The 27,526-nt window shown below is 36.9% G+C and overlaps 1 protein-coding gene across 1 annotated transcript in view; it reads right to left on the reverse strand.

The window, feature by feature from the left end:
* The window catches only part of LOC121321668 (probable JmjC domain-containing histone demethylation protein 2C), a 112,116-nt gene that overhangs the window by 12,774 nt on the left and 71,816 nt on the right, over positions 1 to 27,526 (reverse strand). The window contains exons 3-10 of the mRNA XM_041260659.1: positions 17,031 to 17,144; positions 9,801 to 9,906; positions 8,917 to 8,972; positions 7,942 to 8,115; positions 7,229 to 7,442; positions 4,558 to 6,305; positions 3,867 to 4,027; positions 1,066 to 3,272 (exon numbers count right to left, since the gene is read on the reverse strand). Of these exons, the coding sequence (XP_041116593.1) occupies positions 1,066 to 3,272; positions 3,867 to 4,027; positions 4,558 to 6,305; positions 7,229 to 7,442; positions 7,942 to 8,115; positions 8,917 to 8,972; positions 9,801 to 9,906; positions 17,031 to 17,144 (4,780 nt within the window). The remainder of the gene's footprint in view (positions 1 to 1,065; positions 3,273 to 3,866; positions 4,028 to 4,557; positions 6,306 to 7,228; positions 7,443 to 7,941; positions 8,116 to 8,916; positions 8,973 to 9,800; positions 9,907 to 17,030; positions 17,145 to 27,526) is intronic.

The raw sequence follows: 27,526 nt of genomic DNA on the forward strand, positions 1-27,526 counted from the left end.
GGTCTGGAGACTGGGCAGGCCAGGTCATTAGACTGAGTTGTCCTTCACTTTCCTTCTTCGCCAAATAGTTCTTGCACAACTTTGAGGTGTGTTTCAGGTCATTATCTTGCAGAAGAATGAAGGCCTGCCCAACTACCCGTAATCCTGACGGAATGGCATGCCTCTGAAGTAAGCTATGATAGCCATTTTACAGCCAGTTATACACATTTCAGACTTTTAACTGACTTGGGCTTCAGACTGAAATCCCCTTGCTTTGGATGGCCATTTCATTGAAACTGACAAGATTTACATTTTCATTTAAAAATAAAATTTTTGAATGCAATTCACTTATGATTATCAGCTTATACAAGTACATGTATCATATAATGAAATATTAAGTGTTTATAGACAAGTTTATACAGTTAAAAGCATAGATAATCATGAAAAACCTGGTTTCAAGCAGGTGTACTCAAACTTTTGAAATCAAATTTGTAATTTAAATATACACAAAATCGCTGGTTAACATTTCAATAGTCAGAATTCATTTTACCATGTGCTTGTCACTCAAATTTAATTGACATCATGAGGAAAAAAAAAAAAACACATACTGGCTCAACATCTGCTATCAATCTTAAACATTTCTATTGCAGATTTAGAAATACAGAAAATGGTCATATAATTAAAGTTGATTTTGGAGCAACGCAAGTAAAGCAAGTTATTCTGCTGTAGCTTAATGAAATTATATTAGCAATGGCCATGTATTTCTTTTAAATGTTTTCAAGAAACACTAAACAAGTAACAGTACCTTGCAAAATTAAAATAGTACTTCATTAAACATGTTCACATCTTTAACTGCAGTGATGGACTCCAAAACATGAGCTAAAATCTTAAAACTCTTCCTATATCAAGAAAAGCATACATAAGGCTTTTAAATTATCTTTACTAAACAAATCTTGGCAAGAACAAACATCTTAGGCATAGCAAAGAAAGCAATGTAATACCAACTTAACTGTAAAATCAAGCTTTCAGGATTATGGTATGGTGCAGTGTCAAAAACAAGGACACAAAGGAATAGTATAAACTTACTACTGCTTGCCAACTTGAGTTTTGTTTTTTCCCTGGCACTTCTAAAAATACCATTTGGTTTTACTTCTTCATCTTCTCTTTCATTATCACCCTTTTTCTTTTGCATATCATTTTGCTTCTTTTTGTACGTGGGTTTGGGCTGACGCTTTGCCCTTCGCTCGGCTTTGCTCTCACTTTCATCTGAGTCATCGCTCTCAGAGCCTGACTCATAAGTCCTTTTAGTTCCTGTCCTTGTCTTCTTTTCTTCTTGCTCAAGTTGGTCTTCCTGTTCTTTACTTTCTTTGTTATTTTCCACATCACTTGACGTAGATGCAATTAAACTGACAGTACATGGCTTAATAATCTCTGATATAGCGCTTCCCAATTTCTCAGTTTTATTAGTGTTTTTATCTTCCTCTGAATGCCTTGTAAGCCACGCTTTTTTAAGCTTTGTGTGGTAGTTAGGCTGATTCGACTGGGGAGGTTGCCCATTAGTTAAAGAGCATGTTTTGTTCATTGTGTTGTTCACCGCAGTACTGTCATGTGAAATGGCTGGTGAGCATTCCTGAACTGGAGCATTAATAGGCTCGCTTTCATTTGCGTTGCTGCTTCTGGACTGAGCTGCGGCCAGCGCTGCCTTGTGCTTTTTTAAATGGACAAAGCTGGCTGAATAAGTAAGGCCTGCACTGGCCTGTGTAGTGCTTCCTGTATTGAGTGGCAGGAATGTGCTAGGGGATGTGGTTCGGATCTTGTTCTCTTGCAACTCTGCCATTGACTGAGTTCCACTTTTAAGGGAAGAACTTTCCGTTCTACAACTAGTCGAGACAGTGGTCGACATAGAGTAAGTCATGTCTGATTCACCATGACTTAAGACACCAGTAGTTGTGGCTGCAGAAGTGGTTACATGAGTTTTTATATTGCACATAGTATTGGCAGCAGCCACAACAGAACTGGGAATACTGCCCTGGGATACAGCCTGAAAGTTCTTTTTGTACCGAGTGCAAGTATCCTCTAAGTTCGTGTTTGGTAAAATGACTCTCCCAGGCTCTCTGCCTTCCCCTAGTTTGAGGCAATATGTCCGATTTGTTCCTGTAAATGATTTTTCAATGGCTGACTCCTTGGATGCTGACTTTGATCCTGGCAAGCCATCGTATTTCATGCATGTCGGTGGGCGTACAATAACAGATGCTGTTGCTGCCTGTGGCTTTCCATTGCTTTTTTCCAAATTCCATCCAGGTTTCACGTGGCTTAGAGAATCACGTTCTTTCCAAATCTCTGATGAAGTCATCTCAGAATTGTTTTTGCAAATAGTGCTTACATCCCTCAGCTCCGGTACCAAGGTCGGGGGCTTCTGCAATTCTGATATTTTACCAGCTGCACTGACAGGCTGGATTGGAGTCAGTGTCGGTGGAGAAAGCCTACCGTAACTGCCCTCCTTTCTGTCCAAGGTTTGCTGAGTTGGAGGATGAAACACTGGGGCCCTGTGTAATGCTGGCATGCATCGGAGTGGATTGGATGGGGACATTGCAGGACTTCTTCGTTCATTACCAGATGAATTAAGGACATGCGAGGCCACTTGCTGAGAAAGCTGCTCTGTTATTTTTCCTACCAAACCCTCTCCTTCTGGTTGGTGCTTAATCAGAGGAGGGGGCTTTGAAAGCGACTTACTATTAAATGATGTCATAATCAAGGAATTAGAGGATGCTGAATGACTGCTGCTCAGTTTCTCAACATAACAATTTATAGCTTCCTTGGATGGATACAATCGTGGCGGTTCATTCACCACAGTGGTCGACAAGGTGGTGAAATAGTTGCTTTGCGGCAAAGTCTGTGGCACTGAATGCTTAAACTTATAGAATTCTGCTGCAGAATGTTCGATATCTTTGTCCTGTTTTAGGACATGGTTCTTAGGACTGGCAGTGGGCAAGGGGGGTATCCTGGGATAAGAGTCTCTTTCTACATCATTTGACTTTATCTTAGCTGTAAAAGGGGCCACTTCAATGCTCTCCTGAAGAACCATGCGGTTTTCCTCTTTGTATTTGTTTACTCTGTCCCCAATCTCTTGTGGTGGTCTCAGCTGCTTGCAGTGGCCGGAGACGGAATCCATGAAGTTTCTATGCATATGGCTTTCTTTGCCAGCTTGTGTTCTGCTGTGGTCCTGATCAGACTTTAAATGTACAGCAGTAATTGCTCGCATTGGATCAATGAAGACTTTTTTGTCTAGATCCCTAAAACAAGAGATAAAAGTGTAGGTTGAAAATACAGGTGGACATCTATAATGAAGCGCAAACAAGGAAATTACACCTACACTATCTAAAGTATAAGTTTATATTTCCTCAAAAATTCACACTGACATAAAATACTTCCCTGGATTTCCGGACTTTTTAAAGTGCTTTAAAAATGTTTTGCTGTTAACATATCCACCCCACATCCATGGTAAGAGCATTTAAAAATGTATGTAATGATGTAATGATTTACTCTCATTAACTTGTTCTAAAAAATCTCTTAACCAGGTTTCATCACAATTGGGTAAAAGGCTCTCTAGTGTAACATGTGTGTGTTTCACCTCCATAACCCTGTTTCCAGGGATATGCATCTCCAGCAGAGGACAATTATACCTTAGTTCCATGAAATTCTGTAAAGCCAACATACATTCAGTAGAGCTGCACTAACACGGTTTCAGATCAATACAATAAAGTGGGTTAAAGCTGAATTAGGGTACTTGTTCAGTTTGAGATAACACATCCAAGTTCATTGCTTTAATTTAGACCAATTATGTGCTAATTGACAGATTATATAAGCATAGTGAATGGTGCACTTACTCTTTGTGATGGTCTCCAGCTGCTTTCGACAAAGGTGGACTAGCATGCGTGTGGAGTCTGATTGGCCGGTGTGGGTCTGCGCTGGCAGGTCTGACAGGAATGTGGCTCAATAAACCCAGACTGTCTACCGTGGTCACAGGGAGCCAGGGGCTGTGGGTGTTCTACCACCAAAGACACAAATAAACGTCAGCCTTACCTTAGAAAATACATTCTGATTATGAGCTTTCTTTTTAAAAACATTGTGCTTATGTTGTAACAAAGCTAGAAAGAATTATGTCTACTGCTTTTGTAGACATATTTACACTATGTTCTTTCTAGCTTAACAGATGCAGAGATATCCCTTTGCTATACAGACTATCAGAATTTAGCCTTTTAACTCCCATGTGTTTATTATGTTAAAACAATACCTCCCAACTAAACAAATAAACTTTAGTACAGTTATCCCTTAATTGACTTGCCTGAATATGTAAATTGTTTACATTCTTGTAATCTTTTGTACAAATATTTTCATCCTACATTTACTTATTGGTACAAATCAGCTTCCCTAATTTTGAAACGGTTGTTTACAACTAATAACTATTTACTACCTATACTATTAATATTGGAATAGCCTCAATACCACATAATAATAATAATAATAATAATAATAATAATAATAATAATAATAATAATAATAATAATACAGACATACCCTCCTCAAACTGGCTTCCGAATTGACTGTATTTTCAGGATGGACCCACTTAGAGGAAGGCATCCCAAGACCTGGGTAAGAGTGGGCGCCATTTTGATACTGCCAAATGATTGGATAGAGTCCCAGCTGGCTATATGATGTAGTCGCATGAGTCTGTCCCAAGAGGTGAGAAGGAGGTTGTTGGTGCTGCAAAAATCGGTGCTGCTGCTGCTGCTGATGTTGGTGATGTGCTAGAACCAAGTGACCTAAATTGCTGGAATGACCAGAGTCCAGGCGTGGGTGTCCACCCAACAAAGATGCTGCGGGCATTCCAGGTAGCACTGTTGGAAGATGATGAGTGTGATGAACAGAATGGTGTGGAGCACTGCTCAAAGCATGGGCATTGACAGCAGCTGTGGGTGCCTGTGGCGAGGATCCAGGAAGGAGGTGGGTAGGATGGTGGTTGTTGGGGGTTAAACATGTTGTGTGTGAAGAGGCATGGAGTGGATGAAGATGCTGGTGCAAATATGCAATGTGGTTATTCTCTGTGTCTGGTCTGAATAGTGCAGGATCCCTGTAAACTGTGAAGTGCTCATTCCTGTCAATAATGAGAGGACTCTTTGTGGCTTCTGTATGGTTAATTCTAGCTGGCACTGGCTTGAAACTTGACCTGGGCATTTCAGGTTCAGCTTTTGACACTGACCTGTTTGTAGCAGAGATTTGGCTGTCCTGGTACCTAATTTTATGCTTTGAAACATCAGGGGTAGTGTTTGGTTTAGGTTTGGAAGTCTCCAAAGGGTTCTGGTGTTTAGACTTGATGGTGTCAGAAAACTGATTCGAATTGGGTTTAAGAATTTCAGGAGAAGGGTTTGATTTGGGCTTTAACACATCTGGTGAGGGACTCTGTTTGTTTAACTTTCTACCTTCATCTGTAAAGTTTGACTTACTAATGCAAGATATAATGGAAGTATAGGAAGCCTTGTCCTTTCCAGCTTTAGCTGCAGAATCACCAACAGCTGCAACTGTCCTTATAACCTCTGAATGGGCAAACTCAATTTTACTGGCAATGCTATTGCTCAGCTTCTGTTCGACCTCTGTCTTTCTAACATCTAAAACTGATGGATTTAACACCAAATGTCTCGACTCAGATATGTATGATTCCGATGATTGGGATGTCTGCAGGGCAGAAACAGCCTCAGCAGTTTCCCGAGACCCATTATTTGAATTATTATCCTCAGTGATATCAATAACACATTTCGGTGTAGGAGTTTGTGATGCACTGTTAGCATAATGGTCACTAGGTAAAGTTTCCACAGTGCTTTTCAACTCTACAATGCACCCTTGGACATCTGGAGTGCTGGCAGTCTGAGAACAGAAGGTGGGCGGCTCTGCTGGTTGGAGCTGAGATTTTTCCTCTTGCAGTTCACAATCCTCTGACTGAATTCTTTCTGCTTTTTGAGTTTTTTCATCTTGTTGTATTTCATCCCAGGGAGAATGTCGATCTATTAGAGTCTGCTCCTCTGCCCCCTTGCTATTCTGGGACTTTTCATCTTCTTCACTAGCCTTTGAAGTGCTTATGCTTTTTAACTCATTCTCTGAATTCTGCTCGGAGGAAGAATCTATTCTCTTATTAGAGTTTTCAGAGTCACTGCTCTCAGAGTAGTCGGAGACATTGTCTGCCTTCAGTCTTTTTAAACAAACTTTCTTTTCATCCTCTTCGGGTTTTCTTCTTTTATGTACAATTTGTTTGTTTTTATTTTTTGAAAATTCTGCAAATAAACAAGATCAAAAAAAATGATAGAGATTGACAAGTAAAAGATAATGTGCCACTTTCAAAGCTTACATGACTGCAATACAGATTTTGATCAAAGACAATCCTATCCAAAATGAACAAAAAAAACCTCAATGGTATCTGACTTAATCACTGAAAAATGCAAAGGAGTAATAACTAAAATGTATTTGGGTGACACCTGCTTTTCTACCATTTAGTATTTTTCATAAAAACAAATATGCAAACAGTTCTTGGAGACTACACAAAAAGCAATCTTCATTCAGTTGCCACAGTAACAAGAGGGTTGAAAGCTTCTGGGCAATATCAAAAGTTCTTTATGCAGTCCAGCAGCCATTGTTTTAGATTGTCCAGCAGCCATTGTTTCAGATTGTAGCTCAAGGGACTTCCAACACACTGGTCCTACTTATTTCCACAGAATTTGCTTAAATTATATTCTGCAGTTTTGGGTTGTTTTCATGCTGGTATAGGTACAGATATTTTAACAGGAAATCTCACAGATTACATCATTTCGTCTTGAACATTGGTCCTGGCATGTTTTTCATAATGTCTTAGTGAAGACAAAATCAAAGTTAAAATTACAGTGAACTTCATTTGATGAAAATATGCCCCTCAAGTTACATTAAATACACAACAAATGGACCTCATTAAGCTTTGAACTTAAATCACAAAACGTTGTTTTGACAGCTGCCAAAACGCTTTACAACCACCTCGGCAGCACTAATTATATTTCCTTTAAACTGTTTAAAAATAGAGCTGTTTAAAAAAAATGAAGGGGGTAAGATTATAATTTAAGTACTAAGGCCAAGTATGACCAAGAAATAGGCCGCTTTCAACAATGGCACAGCACTTGTTCACACTCTGAACAAAAGAAGAAAAATAAATACTATTCAGTTCACACACCTCCTCGCCCTCCATTGTCAAGTCTTTCCTCTTTTATCTTATCTTCATCTGGCACACTGCTATCTGATCCCTTCCTCTTGCTGGAGCGGGAACTCCTTTGCTGCTGCTGCTGAAACTGCTGCTGCTGCTGCTGCTGCTGAGCTTGTTTCGGAGTTGCAGTGGGAGAATTCATGACTGGCCTGGGGCTGTTTGCTTGAGCACGGGTATAATGACCCTAGATAACAATCACATTAAAACAGATGTGGTTAGTTTATCATCATCATCATCATCATGAGCAGTGATGCCAGATCAGAGCCCCCTCCCCACACGTACACAAAACAGTAAAGACCAAATACACGCTTTCAGATAGTTAAAATATAAATTAATTTATTGGTGTACAATTTTTTGTCTAGCAAACGTTACAAATAGACTTTACAAATGGAGACAACTAATGTTTAAAAGTTTACCAATTAACACAAGTACATATACAACTTTGAATAAGCAATTACCAAATCAGTCATAATATATACAGTAAAACCTGATGAACCAGCGACCAATGGCACTGAACATGTGTTGGTCTGTCATTTACCAGAACAAAATCCTTACTTGAGTTTACTGATTGGCAAGAAAAGGTGATTGTAGACTTTAATAGTTTCAATAAAGTTTATAAGTTCAAATAAGATTTTAAAGAGTGTATTTTGCAGTGTTGGTCTGTGAATGTTAAAGAAACTCACATGAGCTGTATTGCTGTTCTGGCTGGAACGAGATCTGCGTCTTGATGTTATTCCAATGTTTTCACCTTTCAGCAAAGAATGAACGACGTCATCTAAAAATGTCATCTGTACCATAGAAGGATCAACATTCTGAGGCTCTAGAACCTGATTTAACAGAGGAAGATTGTTAATTTTCTCTCATATAGTTCTTAATTTACCAATCATTTCTAAACAGATAAAAATCGGCAAACAGCAATTGGTTTATATCTATCCACATGTCCAGCATTAAAGAGGTAGCAATAAAGTAGTATCCAGTAGACCAGGTATCTTCCTTATGCTTAATCCGAAAATAGAATTATTTAATTTTGTTTCTAATTAAATAACAAAATTATTTATATGTTTTTATACGTGGTCGTTGATATATATAATATATATATCACACACACAATATATATATATATATATATATATATATATATATATATATATTATCATACTTAAAATGAAGTTCCAGCAAGTAGTGTTAGTATCACGCCGACTTCTCTAGCACTACACACTACTACGTCACTTGGTGATGATGCCGAGTTAGGACAGACATATGTGAAATGAGCCATAGGTAAATTTCTTATCCCTGGACACTCCATTTCGTATAATGTGTACACTATGTTTTTTTCATATTTTATGGATGGCGTCGCAACTGACTACTGGAACTGATTGATTGATTGATATATTATATAATATATATGATTATATATATATATATAATATATATATATATATATATATATATATATATACACACACACACACACACACACACACACACACACACATGTGATTTGTACATACACAGAGTTTGACTCACGAGATTCAAAAGTCTGTGGTTAGTATGTGAAATGTGCAGTGTTGATTCACAAATCTACTGTATTCACAGTCCTGGACTGATCAGTGTAACAGCTGATATAGAGAGTCACAAATGAACCTTCACACACCCACTTCCATTGTTGTTTTAGGACAAAGTTTTATCTTCATTATCTGTGCCAAAGCTTTATCTAAAGGAACCCAAAAACAGCATTGTTTAAACAGACAGGGCAAACCTTACTGGACAAGAATATACTTAATAACAAAGCAGTAGTTGAACATTGATCCCACACATAATAATAAAGCAGTAGTTGAACATTGATCCCACACATTGGCAGCCTGCTATCTGTAAACAATTCACTGGTGCAAAAAAATGACAAAATGGATGTGCTAGTGTGCCAATAGTGAAATATTATTTGTTGGCTTGTGCACATTTTTACATATAAAGTAATCTGAAACTAATCTTCTCAGCTGATTTGTTTAGAAAACAGTTTCAGCTAAATCAGGGCTACAGCCATGCATTACCGAGACAGCGGCATTCCCAAGGTCACGTACTGCATGTGTGGAGAAAGAGCAAAACCTGCCAATTCCCGAAATCAAAACCTCAGTGTCGATTTGCTTTCCATGCAGCAGCCGCTATGAATATTTTCCAAACTTTAAATTTGGCCTTTCAGTTAGCTGCCAAGTCCAACAACAATTATTTCTAATTGCGGCATAGACCCTGCAAACAGGTAACCTTCCAAAACCACAAAAAATGTAGTTCACTTAAAATCCCTAAATGTCTGGTAGTGAGAAGTGACTGTCAGCTATTCCAATGTAGACTAAATCAGGGTCCCAGAGGTAAAAGAAATAAGTAGTTTTCTGATGGATTACAAGCATGCTAAATATTGTACTTCTTAAAAATGTATATTCCAGATGAATAAATGTTTAAGAAATTAAAAGAAATCTTTCCCACCCCAACTGTATTTGCTGTATGAAATATAAAATTAAAAAAAAAAAAAAAAAAAAAAAAAAATTACCTTGCATAAAAATTTCCTGAACCTTTTGTTCTTTAACCCAGGCTTTCACTTCCTCGTGAAGCTGTGGATTGTCCCTGAGAACTGGATTCAAACTGTCTACTTCATCCTAAAAAGAGAATACAAAAATTCTAGCTCACAATAAAGAAAATATGGAAAAAAACAATTTGTTTGGATTATACAAATCCTGATTATAATCCACACTGAGAACTTAAATTATTCATTTTGATGGTGCAGTCTGCAGTTAGTTTATTAGATTGCTGGCTAGAGTAAGAACATTGCACTATAAGAACAGTACACGAATCTCAAATAATAAGAGCTTATCCATGCTTTTATACTACAATAATAAACATACATGTGTTAGTTAATCTTCTTGCTAGCAAGATGTAATCATAAAACCCATCTTAGCGTATACAGTAAAATAACTGCGCTTTGAGACAAATCCTGGTTCCTACTGGATTAATGAAGTTTGTAAATAAATAAATAAAAATAAAGGAACTTATAGCTCATCTGTTACACGTCATTTAACAATGAAATAAAGTCAAAAGTTATTAATTAAGTGCATTCAACAGTTTAGTGCCAGCTACTGACTATACCCTTATTTTTCTAGATGCTCATAAAAATATGAAACAAAAATCAGTGCTTAAATGCTCAGTGGATCTGAGAACATTAGTGTTGAAAGTTCTAAATAACAACATCCATTTCCTCCATACTCATTCTTTTGATCGGGTTACCCCAGGAGTAAGTCATAAGTAAGACTAAAACAAAACCCACAAAAATAAGAATAAAAACAAAACATTAAACCAATCTGAACCAAATTATATCTAAACTTAAACACCTACTACTTTAAATGAAACTAAAATAAATGGTCTTTATAAAAAATAAATAAATAAATAAAAGTCAAAGCATTCTGTTTCATAAGAACCAACAGCCCACTCTAATTGTAACAATTATCCTTTTTACTACAGTGTATTTAGCACTTGATGAAAGATTTGGTGCTGTGTTATATGCTTGTGGAAATGCATACTGTTAATGGAGCGGTGTATAATTAAGTACAAAAAAGCAATGATAACAAACTTTCTGTATTGTTTTTCAAGGGCAAGCACTACGATGATGCAGCACCACTATAGGTGCATTAACTGCTTCTTCAGATACAGAACAGTAGTTAATTTTGAGCAAACAGGAAATCCACTCACCGCTTCCATTTATTGTGCTTGTACTGCAGTGATTAATACAAGGATACAGTAACAGACACTCACTAAACAGGGGAATTTTTATAGTGAGCCATCTATATTTACCTAACTGCTAATAAACAGATCTGACAAGCTTTGGAAATACACCAGCATACACTGGTGCATCATGGCTCTTCCCTTCTAACCTTAAATTTCTGTTTATCAAATAATGAAGGAAAGAGCAACTGGGTCTCCATCAAGAAGTCTTTACCAATTATCTTTACAAAACCTTCATTCTTTACATTTCTTTTTATTGAGGTTTTACTGCTAGATTCCCGGATTAGAAATAAATGCATTTGTCTGTAAACACTGCAATATCTCTCTATGGTAGTCCCTTCATTCATCAATTGGAACTTTGAACAATGAAATCTATCATTTCTATTTTAAGGACTACAGTAAGAACATGTGACTTATTTACTGACCTGGAGGCAGAATTCCACACTTTCCCATACTAATCCTTGTGCACATCTAACCAGCTGTCACAAAATGACATCTTGTGAAATTACAGTGTTGCCCGTAAACTCCAGTCACTTCTCACCGCTCCCAATGAACACATTCAACCACTATACGCCCCCACGACAACATCCCTCAGTGAAGCACAGGGCAGATACAGTACAGGGTTCCTCATATTTTAATTTAAAAGCAATGCAATACTGGAAGCTTCCAGTCAGCCAACGAGGCAGCACAAAACATTTCACTTGGGGTGTTGTGGGACAGAAAATGCAAAGTACTTCCAGATATGAACTCTGAACTAGTTAAACAACTAAGCTTCCTTCAAGCAGGAGTTCTACACTATAAGCACACAAAGCCTGGATTTTAGAAACTGGCAGGTTATGCTTGATTGGTATGTCTGTCTGAGACCACGTGATCCGATCTACTGACCCTGGAAGTCTCTCCAAAACTCTAATTCAACACCATCTGTGTTCTCTTAGGTAAAGGCTTTAAAATCAGCAGAGGCGGTATATTGTAAAGTGCAGTTTCTTTGTTGTATTGGGAAACACACCAAATTATTCCAAAACATTTCAGAAAAATCTCACTGCTGATTTTATGAATTCCATATTGAGAAAGGTACTGTATACTGTAGTAAAACTAGAAGAAGCACTAAAATGTGAATGTTAATATTCAGTGCAAAATGATTTAGCAGTGTGGTGAGACCTTAAAAACAAGTTAAATTCTCATTTCACACATAGATTCCGCAAAACTGCAATGCTGACAACTGAGCTTCCCACTGTCAAATGTTTTTAAGATACTCAAACTAATAATTGCACAGATCATGAGTCAGATCTGTAGTGCAATAAAGTTGGTTACAGTATGCCAAAGCTTTTATTATTACACAATGCAATCAATACGTCTAGTCTTTCTAGAATATCCATAATAGGCCAGGGTACAAGCAGAACTCACTACACTTTTGGCAGTTGCAGTCCGTCAGTGAAAATTAACAATCCACTCATTAGTAATAAATGGCATAGAAGTGGATTGATTGCTATTTCAGGGATGCTGCACATCACTGATGTTTCTTATTAGCATTCCACAAGCTTGCTGCATGCAGCCTTGAAAAAACATGACTTGGTACACACACATTGCTTCCCTTGTAGAGGGCAAAATCAAAGGAGTGCTTAGCAAAGGACATAACCTTTTCTATGCCAAGATCAACCGGCTGATGATATATTCTTTAAAAAAAAAAAAAAAAAAATACAAAAATAAAAGACCCAGGTCCACTTCTTTATATATATATATATATATATATATAATAATATATATATATATATATACTATATATATATATATATATATATAAATTTTTTTTTTGTTTTTAGGTTAAAAATCCAATATCTTCAACAAATGTAGAATACTCTTAAATACATGTAAAGTTACATTTCATGCTACAGACGACTGTTGTGGTAATTTCTTTCAAAGAAAAGTCACGTGCTAAACACGATTTAATCTGTTTGACAAAACCAAAAACTGGTTTTTGCATTGAACGTAACTACGAAATTATAATACTAACTTGTGAACATACTAAGTTATAATTGAGATTTTATATATATATATATATATATATATATATATATATATATATATACACACACACACACACACATATATATATATATATATATTATATATATATATATATAATATATATATCTATATATATATATATATATATACACTCATAATACTATTATGAAGATGTTCAATCATAAATCAAATTAATAAAGCATCAATGCAAAGGTTTATTGTTGTAAACCAGTCTTAACGCATTATAAAAGAGAAAAAAACTATGATGTAATTCTAAAACTGTGTAGAGAATCTCTGCATTGTAACAACAGTTCATAGCTTATGGTATACTGTTTTAAATAAACAGTTTAAATAAAAAAAAAAAAAACAAAAAAAAAAAAACAACAACATTTCATGCAAATTAAATATGCCCCAGTTTTCTGGTCCTGGTTTCCAATTTCAAAACACTTCCTTCACACACACAAACACGCAGCTTTGTTTAAATACTGTTAGATCTGTTAGCAATCTACCAGAATATGATAGCATGCCCACTGTGCTCCATTTCCTTTAGCTACTTCTCGAAATAGTGGCCTTTCCCACATTTATGGCAAAACAGGTTTAGTGGGATGGGGGGTGGTTGCATGTCCATATCCCAAGACTGTTGAGGGTCTTCTGCTATTAAAGTGAAACACTTCACTTGTGGGGGAGGTTACCCTTCAAGGGCAAGCAATAAATCCTCATCCTACATTGCAGTGGAGAGCAGAGTACAATCAGCTGCTGAATAAATTCAGAAAGAGGCATGTCCAGGCACTGACCACAGACACCAGCTGCACTGTCAGCAACTAAACCTTCCCCCATACAAAAAGACATTTACAAACAATACAAAGAAAATAATCTTTCATAGTAAACAGAAATAATAAAACAAGCATCTTTACCCAACTGACCAGCCTGATGACCAAGTCAAAAACACAGGAAACTGAAATAACCATCTAGGCCAACGTGTGGAACTTCATTTCAGATGTGTAATCCATTATAAAACATTCAAGTACCCAGACTTCCATCCACTGTGCATGTACTGTACTGCACAAGAAACTTGAGAATGAGAAAAACATGAACACACACCTGTGCAATAGGATTATATTTAGTACTATAGTTGGCACGATTGCTAGAGTATTTAACAGACATCCTCTATTACAGTTACTGTTGTAAGTAAACAATGAACCCAATCTTTTGGTTGATTCAAACATTTATTTATTTACTTTTTAAATACTGCTCTTTGGTAATTTAAGACAAGGTAAAACTGATCAAATTAAGTCATGGTTGTTGTACAGTAAGTCCGCTTCAACCCACAAAAAACATAATGTACCTCTGTTCCATCCTCTGCTGCTCTAAAACTAAAAGGAGTAACCTTTCTGTTCTACGTTTGAGTCATACAAGAACTCAGCAATCTCCAGCAAAGCAAATAATTTGGTTTCTACGTACCACATTTTGCTACCATCTGTTCCTGTTGACATGCTTCCTGAACAATATCAGTATGTGCAGAACTGTTAGTAATACCTTTATCTCCAAGCACAGATGCATTTACAAAAACAGCTTGTACAAATGCCAACTGAAAAATATGCAAAGCCTTGTTCAATGCATAGTTAAGATTACTAAACAATGTCATATTCTGAAAAGGTACAGTATAGGCTATTTACAGTTCTACCATAGTGCACTCTAAGGCATATTCCTTGGAATTTAAGACGCAGTTTTTTTAACCATTTTTTTTCTTCTCAAAAATAGCCTATGTCTTAAATTAGAGTACAATAGTGATGCGTGCATTAAAAATCGCCAACTAAAGATGCGACTACCTGAGTACACAACATGACTGACTGCCGAGTAAAGACGAACAAAGACGTCACTGCCCGAATACACAAGCAGCAACGTGGCTTACTGCCAAGTAAAGACGAACAAAGACGTCACTGCCCGAATACACAAGCAGCAACGTGACTTACTTACTGCCATGTAAAGACGAACCAAAACAATACCGCCTGATCTCGAATCATCCATGACACAGGCAGGAATTTTCAAAGAATTTTCAAAAAAAGCTACAATTACAGCGTTTCTAACAAACGATACCAGCTTGGACAGATTGGAAATGCTGATCTGACTCCTGTCTTTTTCGACATGCCAAGCAATACCACAGTTCACAAATTAGAAGAAAAATCAGGTGTAAGTAATGATGACTGGAAATGAGAAGCAGCACATAACCATAATGCTCTGTGTGGCCACCAACTACCTTCATATGCGTAATTGAGGTTGTTTTATTTTTTCGTCAAATTGAGGGTAGAAAATTTGGTCTGCATCGTAAATTCCAGAGAGTCTTAATTTTGAAGGAACACAGTGCAACAAAATCTTTCTCGACGGTTTGAGTTCAAAACAATCCAACGATGTATTACTTTTTTCAGAAGCCAGCATTTTTCACATGCGTTTCTTGTGCTACAGTATTACGTTTTGTCTATTTTGTAACAGAAATTCTACATAAGATGCCTGTTGTGATGCAATAGGTTCTCTGAATCCAATCACCTGCAGTTCTCATGATAAAACAGAAAACCCAGGTCCTGTTTTATATCAAGTTTGTGGTATGTCATAGCTTTTTTCATTAAGGATTTTTATAAAATACTAGTGTTATTTAATTTTAATCTGCTTCTGATAATATGTCACAATCTGAACACTTTCAGTTGGTGCGGGGAGGAAAGAAACCTTGTTTAAATGAACCACTGCTCAATGCAATTCACGTAAACTAAGAAATCTTTCCTCTGTAGATAGGCTTTTTTTTATTCCTTCGCCTTCCTGTGTGCATTGCACTTAGGCAAAAACAAAAACGTAGAGAAATAAAAAAAAAAAGTTCAGATCTTTTTGTGGGTTGTACTAGTATATATATAGGGAGTCTGAGAGAAAAAATTACAGCAAAGTTTGGTGCTTCATTCATTTGTTTGGTGTGCAAGGTAATCAAACATGCATTCTTCAGGTGTGAAAAAGTTATTGAAACCCCCCCCCCCCCCAGTTAACTCAACCCCATTAAAGGGATGATTGGGGTCAGCTGTTTGAATACTTTGGTTAACAATCAGGCCTGATTTGGGCCAGCCCTGCCCAATATAAATCTCACTAACTTTGGCCCTTACCATCAGTGAAGTTGTCAGCACACAGGTTCTAGAGGCACATTGTGCCACGATCAAAAGAAATTCCTGAAGACCTCCGGTATGCAAAGTATATTTCGACTGAGGATCAGGTCACGACATTTCCAAAATAAACTGTACATGCAGATGGAGGTAATTGTTTTGCACATTTTGTGACGTCTGGTCACCCTACGTATAACATACATATGCCTAATCATATGGACAGCAGGGCATTACACAGTATATGGCATAAAAACATAAAAACTAAGATTTCAATTTAAAGCAGATGGCATTTCATTATACGCTCAGCTCTATTGGAAATGAGCACACAAGATGCTTAATGAATAGAAATCTACTGTGAGTAAAGTAAAACCACACCGAAAATACCATGTGTCAATATGCAGTTAAACAAAACAAAAAAATACTGTGCTACCAGTTTTGCTCTTTGTATTAAGATACATTTTTTTTAATGTTTGCTTCCCTGTTTAGTAAAATGTATGACACACAATGCAGAACTAATTTCACTTTTTTAATCATACCATATAAATCCATATAAATCACCTACTTAACTTTATTCTTACTTTACTGTGTGTATTTCATGTTTTTGGATTACAAACATAGCAATAGCAATGAGGTTTAACGTCAGGAGCATAACATGCATCATGAGTCATATCATATGGAATATCGCAATGCATGATACGATGACCTTACTGTACTGGTTACATCACTAGAAATTACTATTTTACTCTATTTTTCCCTGTATATAACCCTCTATCGACAGTATCTATCTAGCAACTCTTCTATACTGTAGATGTAAAAAGTCTTCTTTCACTGCTACAAACCTGATAAGGTTGACAGGCACCATCTCCACTCATGAAATCCAGATGTCTATCTGCGAAGAATTCTACTGCAGTGATTGAGTCGAGCACAGCTTTCCCAACCAAAGGTTTGAATGTCTGTAAAATGAACACAGTAACGTTACAAATAAGAAAATCATTAAAGAAACAGTCTGACAGTTCAAGGCTTGCCAGTTTAGCTTTGATGTGCCTTTCTTCCGTTTTCTCAGCAGATGTAAAATCTCTGATGTCAACTTGCCTACCAATGGTGAATTTTCTATCAGCAAAATAAAAACAAGGGCATCTTGTCATGAGTATATGCCCATACATAGGAACATTTTATAAATAGTCTGAATTCAACAGAACTACTATACTGTCTATCACATAAATATTACACTATTTAATCATTATGCACCACACAGTAAAATAATAATAATAATAATAATAATAATAATAATAATAATAATAATAATAATAATAAATAATAATAATAATATGAAACCAATTTTAAAAAGCAATAGGATTTAAACCTGAAGAAGCGTTTCTGATCAATAAATTCCAGCAATTTGAACATATCCATTACAATGTTGATAGCCCACGTGTGTAGCGCAGAAGTTCAGACAAGCCCTGGGAAATAAGAGTTTTGAATCATGTCACGCCATAGCTCCTGATGGAATGATACTTAATGCTGAGGCTCATTAGTTAAAACTTGTTTGCAATTATTGAATGTTCTGTCAGTGCATTGTAGATGTACTTTGTGGAAGTTTATGGTGCAAAGGGAGTTTTTCTGTTACTGTCATATGCTCAAACTAGGGGGTTTCCCTGCTACTGTTACATGCTCAAACTTGGTCGTTAATGTGCCCAGCTTGACTATCATCACAATATGAAACAAGACAACAATTTAACTTCCAGAGGTTAAACTTATGTAAAAGAACAAACACACTCTAATGTTATTTTTTATATATATATATATATATATATATATATATATATATATATATATATATATATAATATATATATATATCCTGTTTATACTGTATTTACTGTATAAAAGACTATTTATTTATTTAATTTATATAGCACCTTATGTCATAGACCCCAAGATGTTTTACAGTAAACATAATACACACAGCACAATAAAACATTAAAACAGCATAAAAAGATAATAAAAAGACTATTTCAAATAAAAGTAAATACATTTCCAATCACATTCATTAAAAAAAAGTAATAATAAAAAGCATATAATAAAAAAAAAACCTGTGTATATAAATAAGTCTTCAATCTTGACTTAAAAACAGCAAGACTCCTAGCATCTCTGACAAAAAAAAAGGCAGCACGTTCCACAATGTAGGAGTCTTATAAACGAATTAGAAGTTGAAAATAAAATCAATTCTAAACAGCACAGGAAGCCAGTCTAAGGAAGCCAAGAGAGGAGTAAGATGTTCACCTTTTCTGGTTTTAGTTAGAATTCTTGCAGCAGCATTCTGAATTAAGCTGCAAGCGAGACACCAAATACTTTGGAATCACAGAAAAACGTGCATTACAATAGTCGATTCTCGATGAAACAAAGGCATGCATTAGCTTCTCGGCATCAGATTCAGAAATAATAGATCTAAGTTTAGCTATATTTATCAAATGATGAAAAGATGCTTTAGTAATTTTCCTAATATTGGACTCAAATGATAGAACAGGATAAAAAAATGACCCCCAAATTTCTTGTTTCAAGTTTTAGTTGTGTTGTATTCCTTGTTACAATAGGATTTTATTTAACAAACACTTATACACCACAGTATTTATAAACTGTCAAAAGGGTTTGTTAAAATCAGCCTGCAATTTCAATATTTCTAAAAAAAAAAAAAAAAAATTGTTTCTCATAATCAATCTGTTTATCATAACTAAGGTGTTTTGTAACACACACACAAAAACAAACTAACTATCTAATGAGGAGATTTTGTTAATATCAGTGACACTAACTGAAAACGTCTACTTTAAGTCACCGTATTTATGGCCACGACAAAAATTGGAGCATACTTAATCATTAGGGTCACTTGTACACACATCTAGATAAGAATGTCACGTGTAGCTTAACAGTTGCCACTGCCCTAATACAACTGGATAGGTATGTATTTAACAAATAAAAACTGATAAGAAATGTACACACTAGCTTTTACTTTTATTAAATTTGGAATCTGCAATTATTTTTTGCATTAAGTGCAGAGCTTCTCTGCTCTCCTCAGGTCAGACTCACTGAATCTGAATGCAACTGAGCTCACCCATGTAGCAATGTCTCTGTGGGCAGCTGTCAACATCAGAACTATTTACAATTTTGTTGTTTAAAGGTTATTTAAATTTTCCTTTTAGCACCAAAATGACTTTCCTTTTAGTTCAAAATGACTCGTGCTCTTTCCAAATCAAAGTCTTAATAAATTCTCATGAGCTTCCATTGAAATTGATCAGAGTGTGTTTGCTGGTCTGCACTGTGTTCTGACAGCTAAAACCCTGTTCTGCTAGTATAAAAAGATACAAGTATCACAATTGCTTCAGGTTTTGCATAAGCAGGAAATATGTCAGAATAGTTTTCAATAAAAACCCTGCAGGCCTCATCCACAATCTTAAAACCATAATTTTTAAGCATGTGTTTTACTTATCCAAATTCTTGGCTGAGAGATAAAGGCAAGATGCTCTGATACAGATTACTGAATCGCTGTAATACCAGGGACATGTGCAGTTCTGTCAGACACACTGTTTGTTTATTTCAGGGTGGCATTATTATCTTCAACTATCACCTACTGTACTACTCTCACTAAAGCACTGACTGAAAAACAAGAATGCAGCTGCAGCGCAATGCCACAGTAAAATGTCACTTTTCTAGGGCAGTTAAATATAGTAACAAGACATGTAAACTGCTACTCTGGACAGAAAACAGGTGTTTCTCTTTAGTAATGAAGAAAAACACTTAAAACCTAAACTGTAAAAGCGAGACATATTTCTGTGGGTTTGATTTAAGAAAAATACTACACTATTATGACTGTTCTCTCAGTAAAATTCTGAAATCACATTTAAAATACTCACCTTTTTATATACGACATTTAAATTTAAAAAAAGAAAGAAAAAAAAACAGGTTACATAAACAACCTTACCAGTGGCATACTGAATTTCAAATTAGACAACATTAATAAAGCAAGCAAATGTTTCAAGTTTCACAGGTTGATCAATAATGAATAAAACACAACATCATACTCCAATACAATTAATCTACCTTTTACCTCACTTAACATGATCCATGTACTGTTTGATGATAATGACAACAGTGTAACTAGTTTATTGTGCACAATGAACTAAGCCTATTAAATACATGTACTGTATCAGTTTGATCATTCAAATCAAGATAATTTAAATCTTTACCAATATAACAGTACACAAGCACACATTTCTACAACCCAGTAATTGGCAGCTTCTAAATGGCAAATTAAAAAAATTGGCAAAAAGAATTGGCACATGGACAATGAAATCATTGTTGCATACCTCCAGAATACACAAGTTATTTCAAGCAGAATCATGCGCTACACTAAAGGCAGACAAATCAGCTCCCTTTAATTTCGCCTGCATCTGCAAAGTGTATCTGAAAGCACAAATGCTCTCTTTTGAAACAAAGGATCTCCAAAAGATTCTGCTGCATGCAGGGCTTAGCTATAATTTAACAGTAAATATTTTATAAGGCTGAGTGCACTGGAATGTAAAGAAATGTGGCTGGAACTCATGCATAGCTAAGTAATCTGGAGGCCTGAAACGATTCTGTCATTCCCTGAAATGTTTCAACAGCCTTAGGGGAAATGGCAAGCTGCTATCTGATGAAGGTCACAGTGGAATACAGCTCTGGTTACTCACACACACACAACCTTACACATTCTTTATTATGCGAGCATACAATAGATTAGTTCATTAGCAGAGTGACAAGAGAAAATCCTGCTTTTCTAAGGGTTATTAATAGTGACTGGTCCTCCGTTGCCTCAAGACACTTTTTCTGTTAACAAAGCTTAATGCTTGGGTCTCCCGTACTGTATACGCGGTTATACACAGGACCGGGCGGACAGTGCAGTTACATCTGTAAAGGACCAGCTTTGTTCACGTAATCCGGCTCTGGGGCAGGGTTTACTGCAGCACATCAGTGGCGTTTATCTGAAAACAACTTTCTTCTTGAGACTAATGTTAATAAACAGCATGCTATTACACAGCAAGCTTTAACAGAGACACATTCATGTTTTTAATTGTAAATCAATTGTATCTAGGATTTTTCTGCAAGCTACTGTACTGTTATGTTTTGCTACTTCAGTGAAAATCATTAATAAAAAACAATCAATAAATAAATGTAAAAAAATGTGTAAACTGTTTGATTCACAAGAACCATAACCCCCCCTTCTCCTAGTTCTAAGAAAAAAATGTTTTCATTCAGCAAAAACAGTCCATTATTATATATGACACCAAAACCTGCTGCACATTATGTGCTTGTCACGAAGACGGCTGTAGTGGGTGACGTCAGACCAGAAACAGGAACCAGGAAATAAACAAGAGAGAAATGGAGTTGGGTGGAGCTGAGCGATTGGTTTTGCTCAGCACTTAATAATGAACAGACAGAAAATAAAAGGTTGTAAAAGACAAACAAAACACAGGACACAGTACTTTCGCCAAAACAAAGAGACAAACAAAACGGACTACACAGACAAACATGGTGAACTGATATTTTAACTATTACTATGATTATTACCTCCATCTCCAATCCCATTCTCTACTCACCAAACACACAACCTTGAGTGAGTGAAAACATGCTGCTTTTATGCAGCTGTACCGAGACTTGATTGCTAACACTGTGTAACAAATTTTTTATTTTTTTTGGTTCCTGGGTAGTAAGTGTTATTTCCTAATTGCTTATGCCTCAAAAGTATAAAAAATGGCTATTATTCCACAAACTTTGCTTTGTGACCAGGACAGTGATATTTTGAAATTTACCTATTTTCCAGAACATTCCAGATAGATTCAGTGCTGAGTAAACTTGGAGTAACTTCTAGAACTTTCTAGTAATATAAACAGTAGTATAAATACAGGGGCCTTAAGCCCACCAGTTCAGTTTAGTTCCAGCTGCCTAAGTGGATACATATCTGCATTTTTCTGAGATGGCATCAAGAGGCTGCAAGCATCCGGCAGACGCATTTTGCTATATCTGCGGCCAATTTATCAAGACAAGAGCGAAAAAGTAGTCAGTGGAAGCATCTGCTAAGATGTGTGAGGCCTACAAGGCATATTTCGGCATGCCTGTCGGGGATCAAGACAAACCCTGGGCACCTCATTTCACCTGCGAGCACTGCAAAAAAACTCTGGAAGGTAAGTTGGACAATTGTTGCTCGGAACTTTATGTAAAAAAATTTGTTAATTTTTTAAATTGTAAAAGTTTTTAATTTTAAAATGTTTTACAATTTTCAATGTTATTGAAAAATATATCATATATGAAAAATGTTGCGAGAATCTCTTACACATTAGTCATGGGTGAAATAAATGTATTTTTGTAGGATGGTACAGAGGGGAAAAGAGAGCCATGAAGTTCGCTATCCCAAGAATTTGGCGGGAACCCACTGACCACTCAAGCAACTGCTACTTCTGCATGGTGGACCCTTCCAAACGTCGGACTGGCAAGAATGCACCTGCTATCACGTATCCAGACCTTCTTTCATCCATCGCCCCGGTGCCACACTGCCATGAGCTCCCCGTACCCACTCCTCCGGAGAGAGAACAGCAAGTCAGAGAGCAAGGAAGACGTTGTAGATCCAGATGACAATTTCAGAGGTGGAGCTGAGGAGAGAAACCCATACTACCCCAACCAAAAAGACCTCAACGACTTGATTAGAGATCTTGGTCTCACCAAGTCCAATGCCGAGCTTTTGACGTCTAGGCTCAAGCAATGGAACTTGTTGGATGAAAGTGTGCAAGTCGCAGATCAGAGGAAGCGTCACCAACCTTTTTCCAGCTTCTTCACCCGTCAAGATGGGCTCTGCTTCTGCCACAATGTGACCAGTCTGTTCGAGGCAATCGGAATCGCCTGTAACTAGAATGAGTGGTGCCTCTTCATTGACAGCTCATCCAGGAGCCTCAAAGCTGTGCTGCTCCATAATGGTAACAAGTACCCGTCTCTTCCCCTGGCTCACTCGGTGCACCTCAAAGAGGATTACAACAGCACCAAGACCTTGCTGGACGCCTTGAAGTATGATGAGTACAGCTGGGAGGTCATAGGAGACTTCAAAATGGTGGCATTCCTGATGGGTCTCCAAGGCGGTTTTACCAAGTTTCCCTGCTATCTTTGCCTTTGGGACAGCAGGGACACCAAGGTGCACTACCACAGGCGGGACTGGCCACAGCGGACCGAGTTCTCTGTGGGGAGGAACAACGTCAAGTGGGAGCCACTGGTGGACCTCCGGAAGGTGCTGATGCCACCACTGCACATCAAATTGGGCCTTATGAAACAATTTGTCAGAGCTCTAGATAAGGAGTCTGCAGCCTTCAAGTACCTTCAAGACTTCTTCCCTAAGCTGTCTGAGGCAAAGGTCAAAGCCGGTGTCTTCGTCGGACCACAGATAAAGAAGATCCTGGAGTGCAATGAATTCCCCAAGAAGCTCACTAGTAAGGAGAAAGCGGCTTGGAACAGCTTTGTCGCAGTGGTTCGGGGCTTCCTGGGCAATCACAAGGCCGAAAACTATGTGGAGCTGGTTGAGACTCTGGTGAAGAACTACGGCACAATGGGCTGTAGGATGTCCCTCAAAGTCCATATCCTTGATGCTCATCTTGATAAATTCAAGGAGAACATGGGAGCGTATTCGGAGGAGCAAGGCGAGCGCTTCCACCAGGATATACTGGACTTTGAACACCGTTACCAAGGACAGTATAATGAGAACATGATGGGAGACTACATTTGGGGGCTGATTCGTGAAAGTGATTTACAGTATAATCGTAAATCTCGAAAAACTACTCACTTCTAAATCTTTTGTAGTCATTTTTGTATTACTTTAGTATAAATACATGTTAATTTGGATTCACATGCTGTTTTTTTCTGACTTTATATGAACGAAAAGACACAAATTCGCCCGTTTTCTCATTGGAAATAGGTAAATTTAGACTGTCCTGGTCACAAAAGCAAAGTTTGTGGGGAATAATAGCCATGTTCTATACTTTTGAGGCATAAGCAATTAGGAAATACTTACTACCCAGGAACAAAAATTGTGTTACATAGTATAATCAATCATTCAATTGGAGTCTCGGTACAACTGCACTTGAATTAATAAAGTGCAATTCCCCGTGTTCATATATAATTACATTTTACTTGCACGTGCTGTGCTGTGCAATCCTCATACCTAAATACAAATACACATTTTAAACAACTCGTGTTCCACAGACCCATTTATATCTCATGTACCAATGACTATACACCAACATTAACACACAACACACAACACACAACATACAACAGTGAAATACACACAGGGGTGGGCAACATTGCCACAATGCTATATAATCTCACATGAAAATGTACTGTATACTACTGTAACAAAATGTTCAGAGGCTCTTCACAGTACCCCTTAATATTGCACAAAGCTGCCACTATGAACAAGGAAATGTCTGCAACAACTGTGACCTGTTTGGGGCTCCACACTGCACCACATTCCATTTAGATGAGAAAAAGCAGAACAGATGAGCCCTCCCTGGCAGGCAAGCAGTTTAAAAAAAAAAAACTCATAGCACCACAGAATGTCAATTAAATTTAAAAATGTTTCAAGCACCCACAACAACACTGCCTACAATTTATAAGCAAACTGCTAAAATATTGCAGCACATCCACAGTTTGCAATGTATACTGTGATATGATTTGGAACAGCCCCCTCAGTTCAAAGTGCACTTTGTATGAGTGTAATGGGAAACAGCTGTGCACTGCACAATACCGCATTTAAGGAGTGCTAACGAAATAGGTCACAGGGCAGCTGGCCATGCACCATAAAAAATAAAAAAAAGTGTACACACATAACATTACAGGAAAACTGTGACAAACCTGGCTCATCAAGATTACAAATAACAGCAAAAATGCCAAAGTCCCAAACTCCTACCCTAAAATCAGATGTAAAGAACAGTCCTGGTCTTTTATCTACTTGCAACAAAACGTTAAACGTGTTAAACAAAGCGTTAAACGCTCACTGCCACTTGAACCAGACAGGACAAGACAAATATTGCCTGGTGTTCCGCACAAAGTTCTTACCAGAGAAAAAAGCAAGGACACAAAATCAACCTTTTATACAGCAACAGCTGCCGTTTTATTTTTTAAAGCATGCTGTTGACTTTAAATAATGCTCCTCAAGCAGAAACAAATAAAGCAGCTACAGTAAAAGGAAACAAAATAACATTCAAAATGTTATTCATGCTGTGTACCACTTTTCAGATGGAAATTTGTGCCATATCCTCCTGGTACTTAAAATATTTCTGATTTTCTTCTCCCATGAAAACTGTCTAATATTAATAAAAATGAGCTGTAAAGTAATAGTTACTGTAGTATTAGTCTTAAACATATAAAAGTACAGTACCTGCTATGTCAGCCATTTTCTACTGCTCTTAGAGATATCAAAATGAACAAGCCAATTTGAGCACATCAATAAAAAACATCAAGCTAATCTATCGAAACACCATATCAAATAAATACAGCCTAAACATTCTCCCCGAGGACAGTAGCAGTTCTACTTTAGTAGTTTCACAGAGTCTTCAAAGGAATTGAATCACATATAGTACAAACCTGTTTATTTTTTTCCTCTTCCGAATCCTTGAGTTTCTTAAAATATGAGAATAGCCCAAATAGCTCACTGGTCCTTTCCAAAGACTCGCTGGTAATTTTCTGATTAGCAAAGGTACCGCAAATTACTCCTCCTCAGAGAAACGTCTTGTAATTATTAAAAGGAAAGCCAAGCCTTGAAAGGCAAACAGCTACAGTATGAACTGTAATTGGCCACATGTCAGACATGTTAAGTGCACAACAAAAGAACAAATGGAGAGATCACAGAACATAGCAACAGAACTGCAGAATGCTGCCTATTCTCTCTCCCGCCGAGTCTCAGCCCCTGTGCAGAGGCGGATTATTATTCACTCTTTGTCATCAGCAGTGTGGTGTTAACAACTGAGAAATCCTGCCACTGGATCTCTACAGTCTGCCTAGATCTGGGTCACGATAAATTCTCTGGAAGCTAGTTATACAACCAATCAGATATTCCATACAGCATTCAGCAACCAGCCAGCAGTTAATAAAAACCCAGCAGAGAGAGAGAGAGCCTTTAAGGTTGTATATGAAAAGCTTAAAATGCTTTGCAGGTTACATCCAGCAAAGCAGACACCCAAATGAGAATCAAGTTCTGTGCTTGAGGCAGGCTGGAATCAGGAAAGGGGCGGTGCATTTAAAACTGTAACTAATCCCCTATCACAGGTGGCAACAGAGTCACTTCCAGCATGAGTCACATTGCTGATTACTCATCTGGCAGACCAAACCTGGTCGGTTATAAATTTAAAAGTACAGACACAAGACCAGACTAGTGTCGAGACTGACAAGTGAAGATTGCTGCCTAAACCACTTACTAAGCAGGAATAAATAAAACGCATACTCACATATGCTGTCATGAAATACAAGGACTAAAAGTATAAAACAAATTAAACAGAAAAATATTGAAAAGGCTGTTCTAACTATTACGTAGTTCTATGAATAATATAAACAGCCTGGAGTTCTTTCAAATAAAAAGAATTGTGTATGTTAGTGCAAAACTTTATGAACAGATGACAAACTGTTTAACTTGTCGAGTTGTACTCTGGTGTTGCAGTTGACCCTTACTGTACAGTAGCATAGAAAGACAAAACACAGTACAATTAAAAGCTAAAACTGGTTTAGAAGGCTGGGATTCCCCCTACAGCATCAACTGTTTGACAAGGCTCAAAGTTTGCCAAAATCCTTACGGCATCTGGCTCCTAGACTTCAAAATTTGGAAGCCAACAAAAATTTTAGGGGCCAACTGATACATTCTTCGTTCTATAACTCCAACTATTTTGTAATGTACTGTTCTACTGATATCAAAAGAAATGAATACAATCAATGTACTAATATAAAAACTATTTAACAACCAGACATTTTTCTCTATGATAAAAAAAAATAAATAAACATCCATCTTTCATGGTAGACTGCAAAACACTATATAGGTAAGAAGCGCAGGTGAATCTTATTAAACTCATAGTAAAACCAGGAATGATCAAACTGTGATGCAATGGGAGTCTTATTTCCATCCCTGAAAAGTGTTACACATTAAAAGAATTTACATACTGAATAAGACATATTTAAAAATGATGATGTACAAATGAGGCTTTGTAAATGATAAATTAGTAAACAAACAAACAAACAAACAAAAAAAGATGATACTGGACTGGTACAAAAAACAC

The sequence above is a fragment of the Polyodon spathula genome, chromosome 10 (genome assembly GCF_017654505.1).
Source record: "Polyodon spathula isolate WHYD16114869_AA chromosome 10, ASM1765450v1, whole genome shotgun sequence".
Lineage (NCBI taxonomy): Eukaryota > Metazoa > Chordata > Actinopteri > Acipenseriformes > Polyodontidae > Polyodon > Polyodon spathula.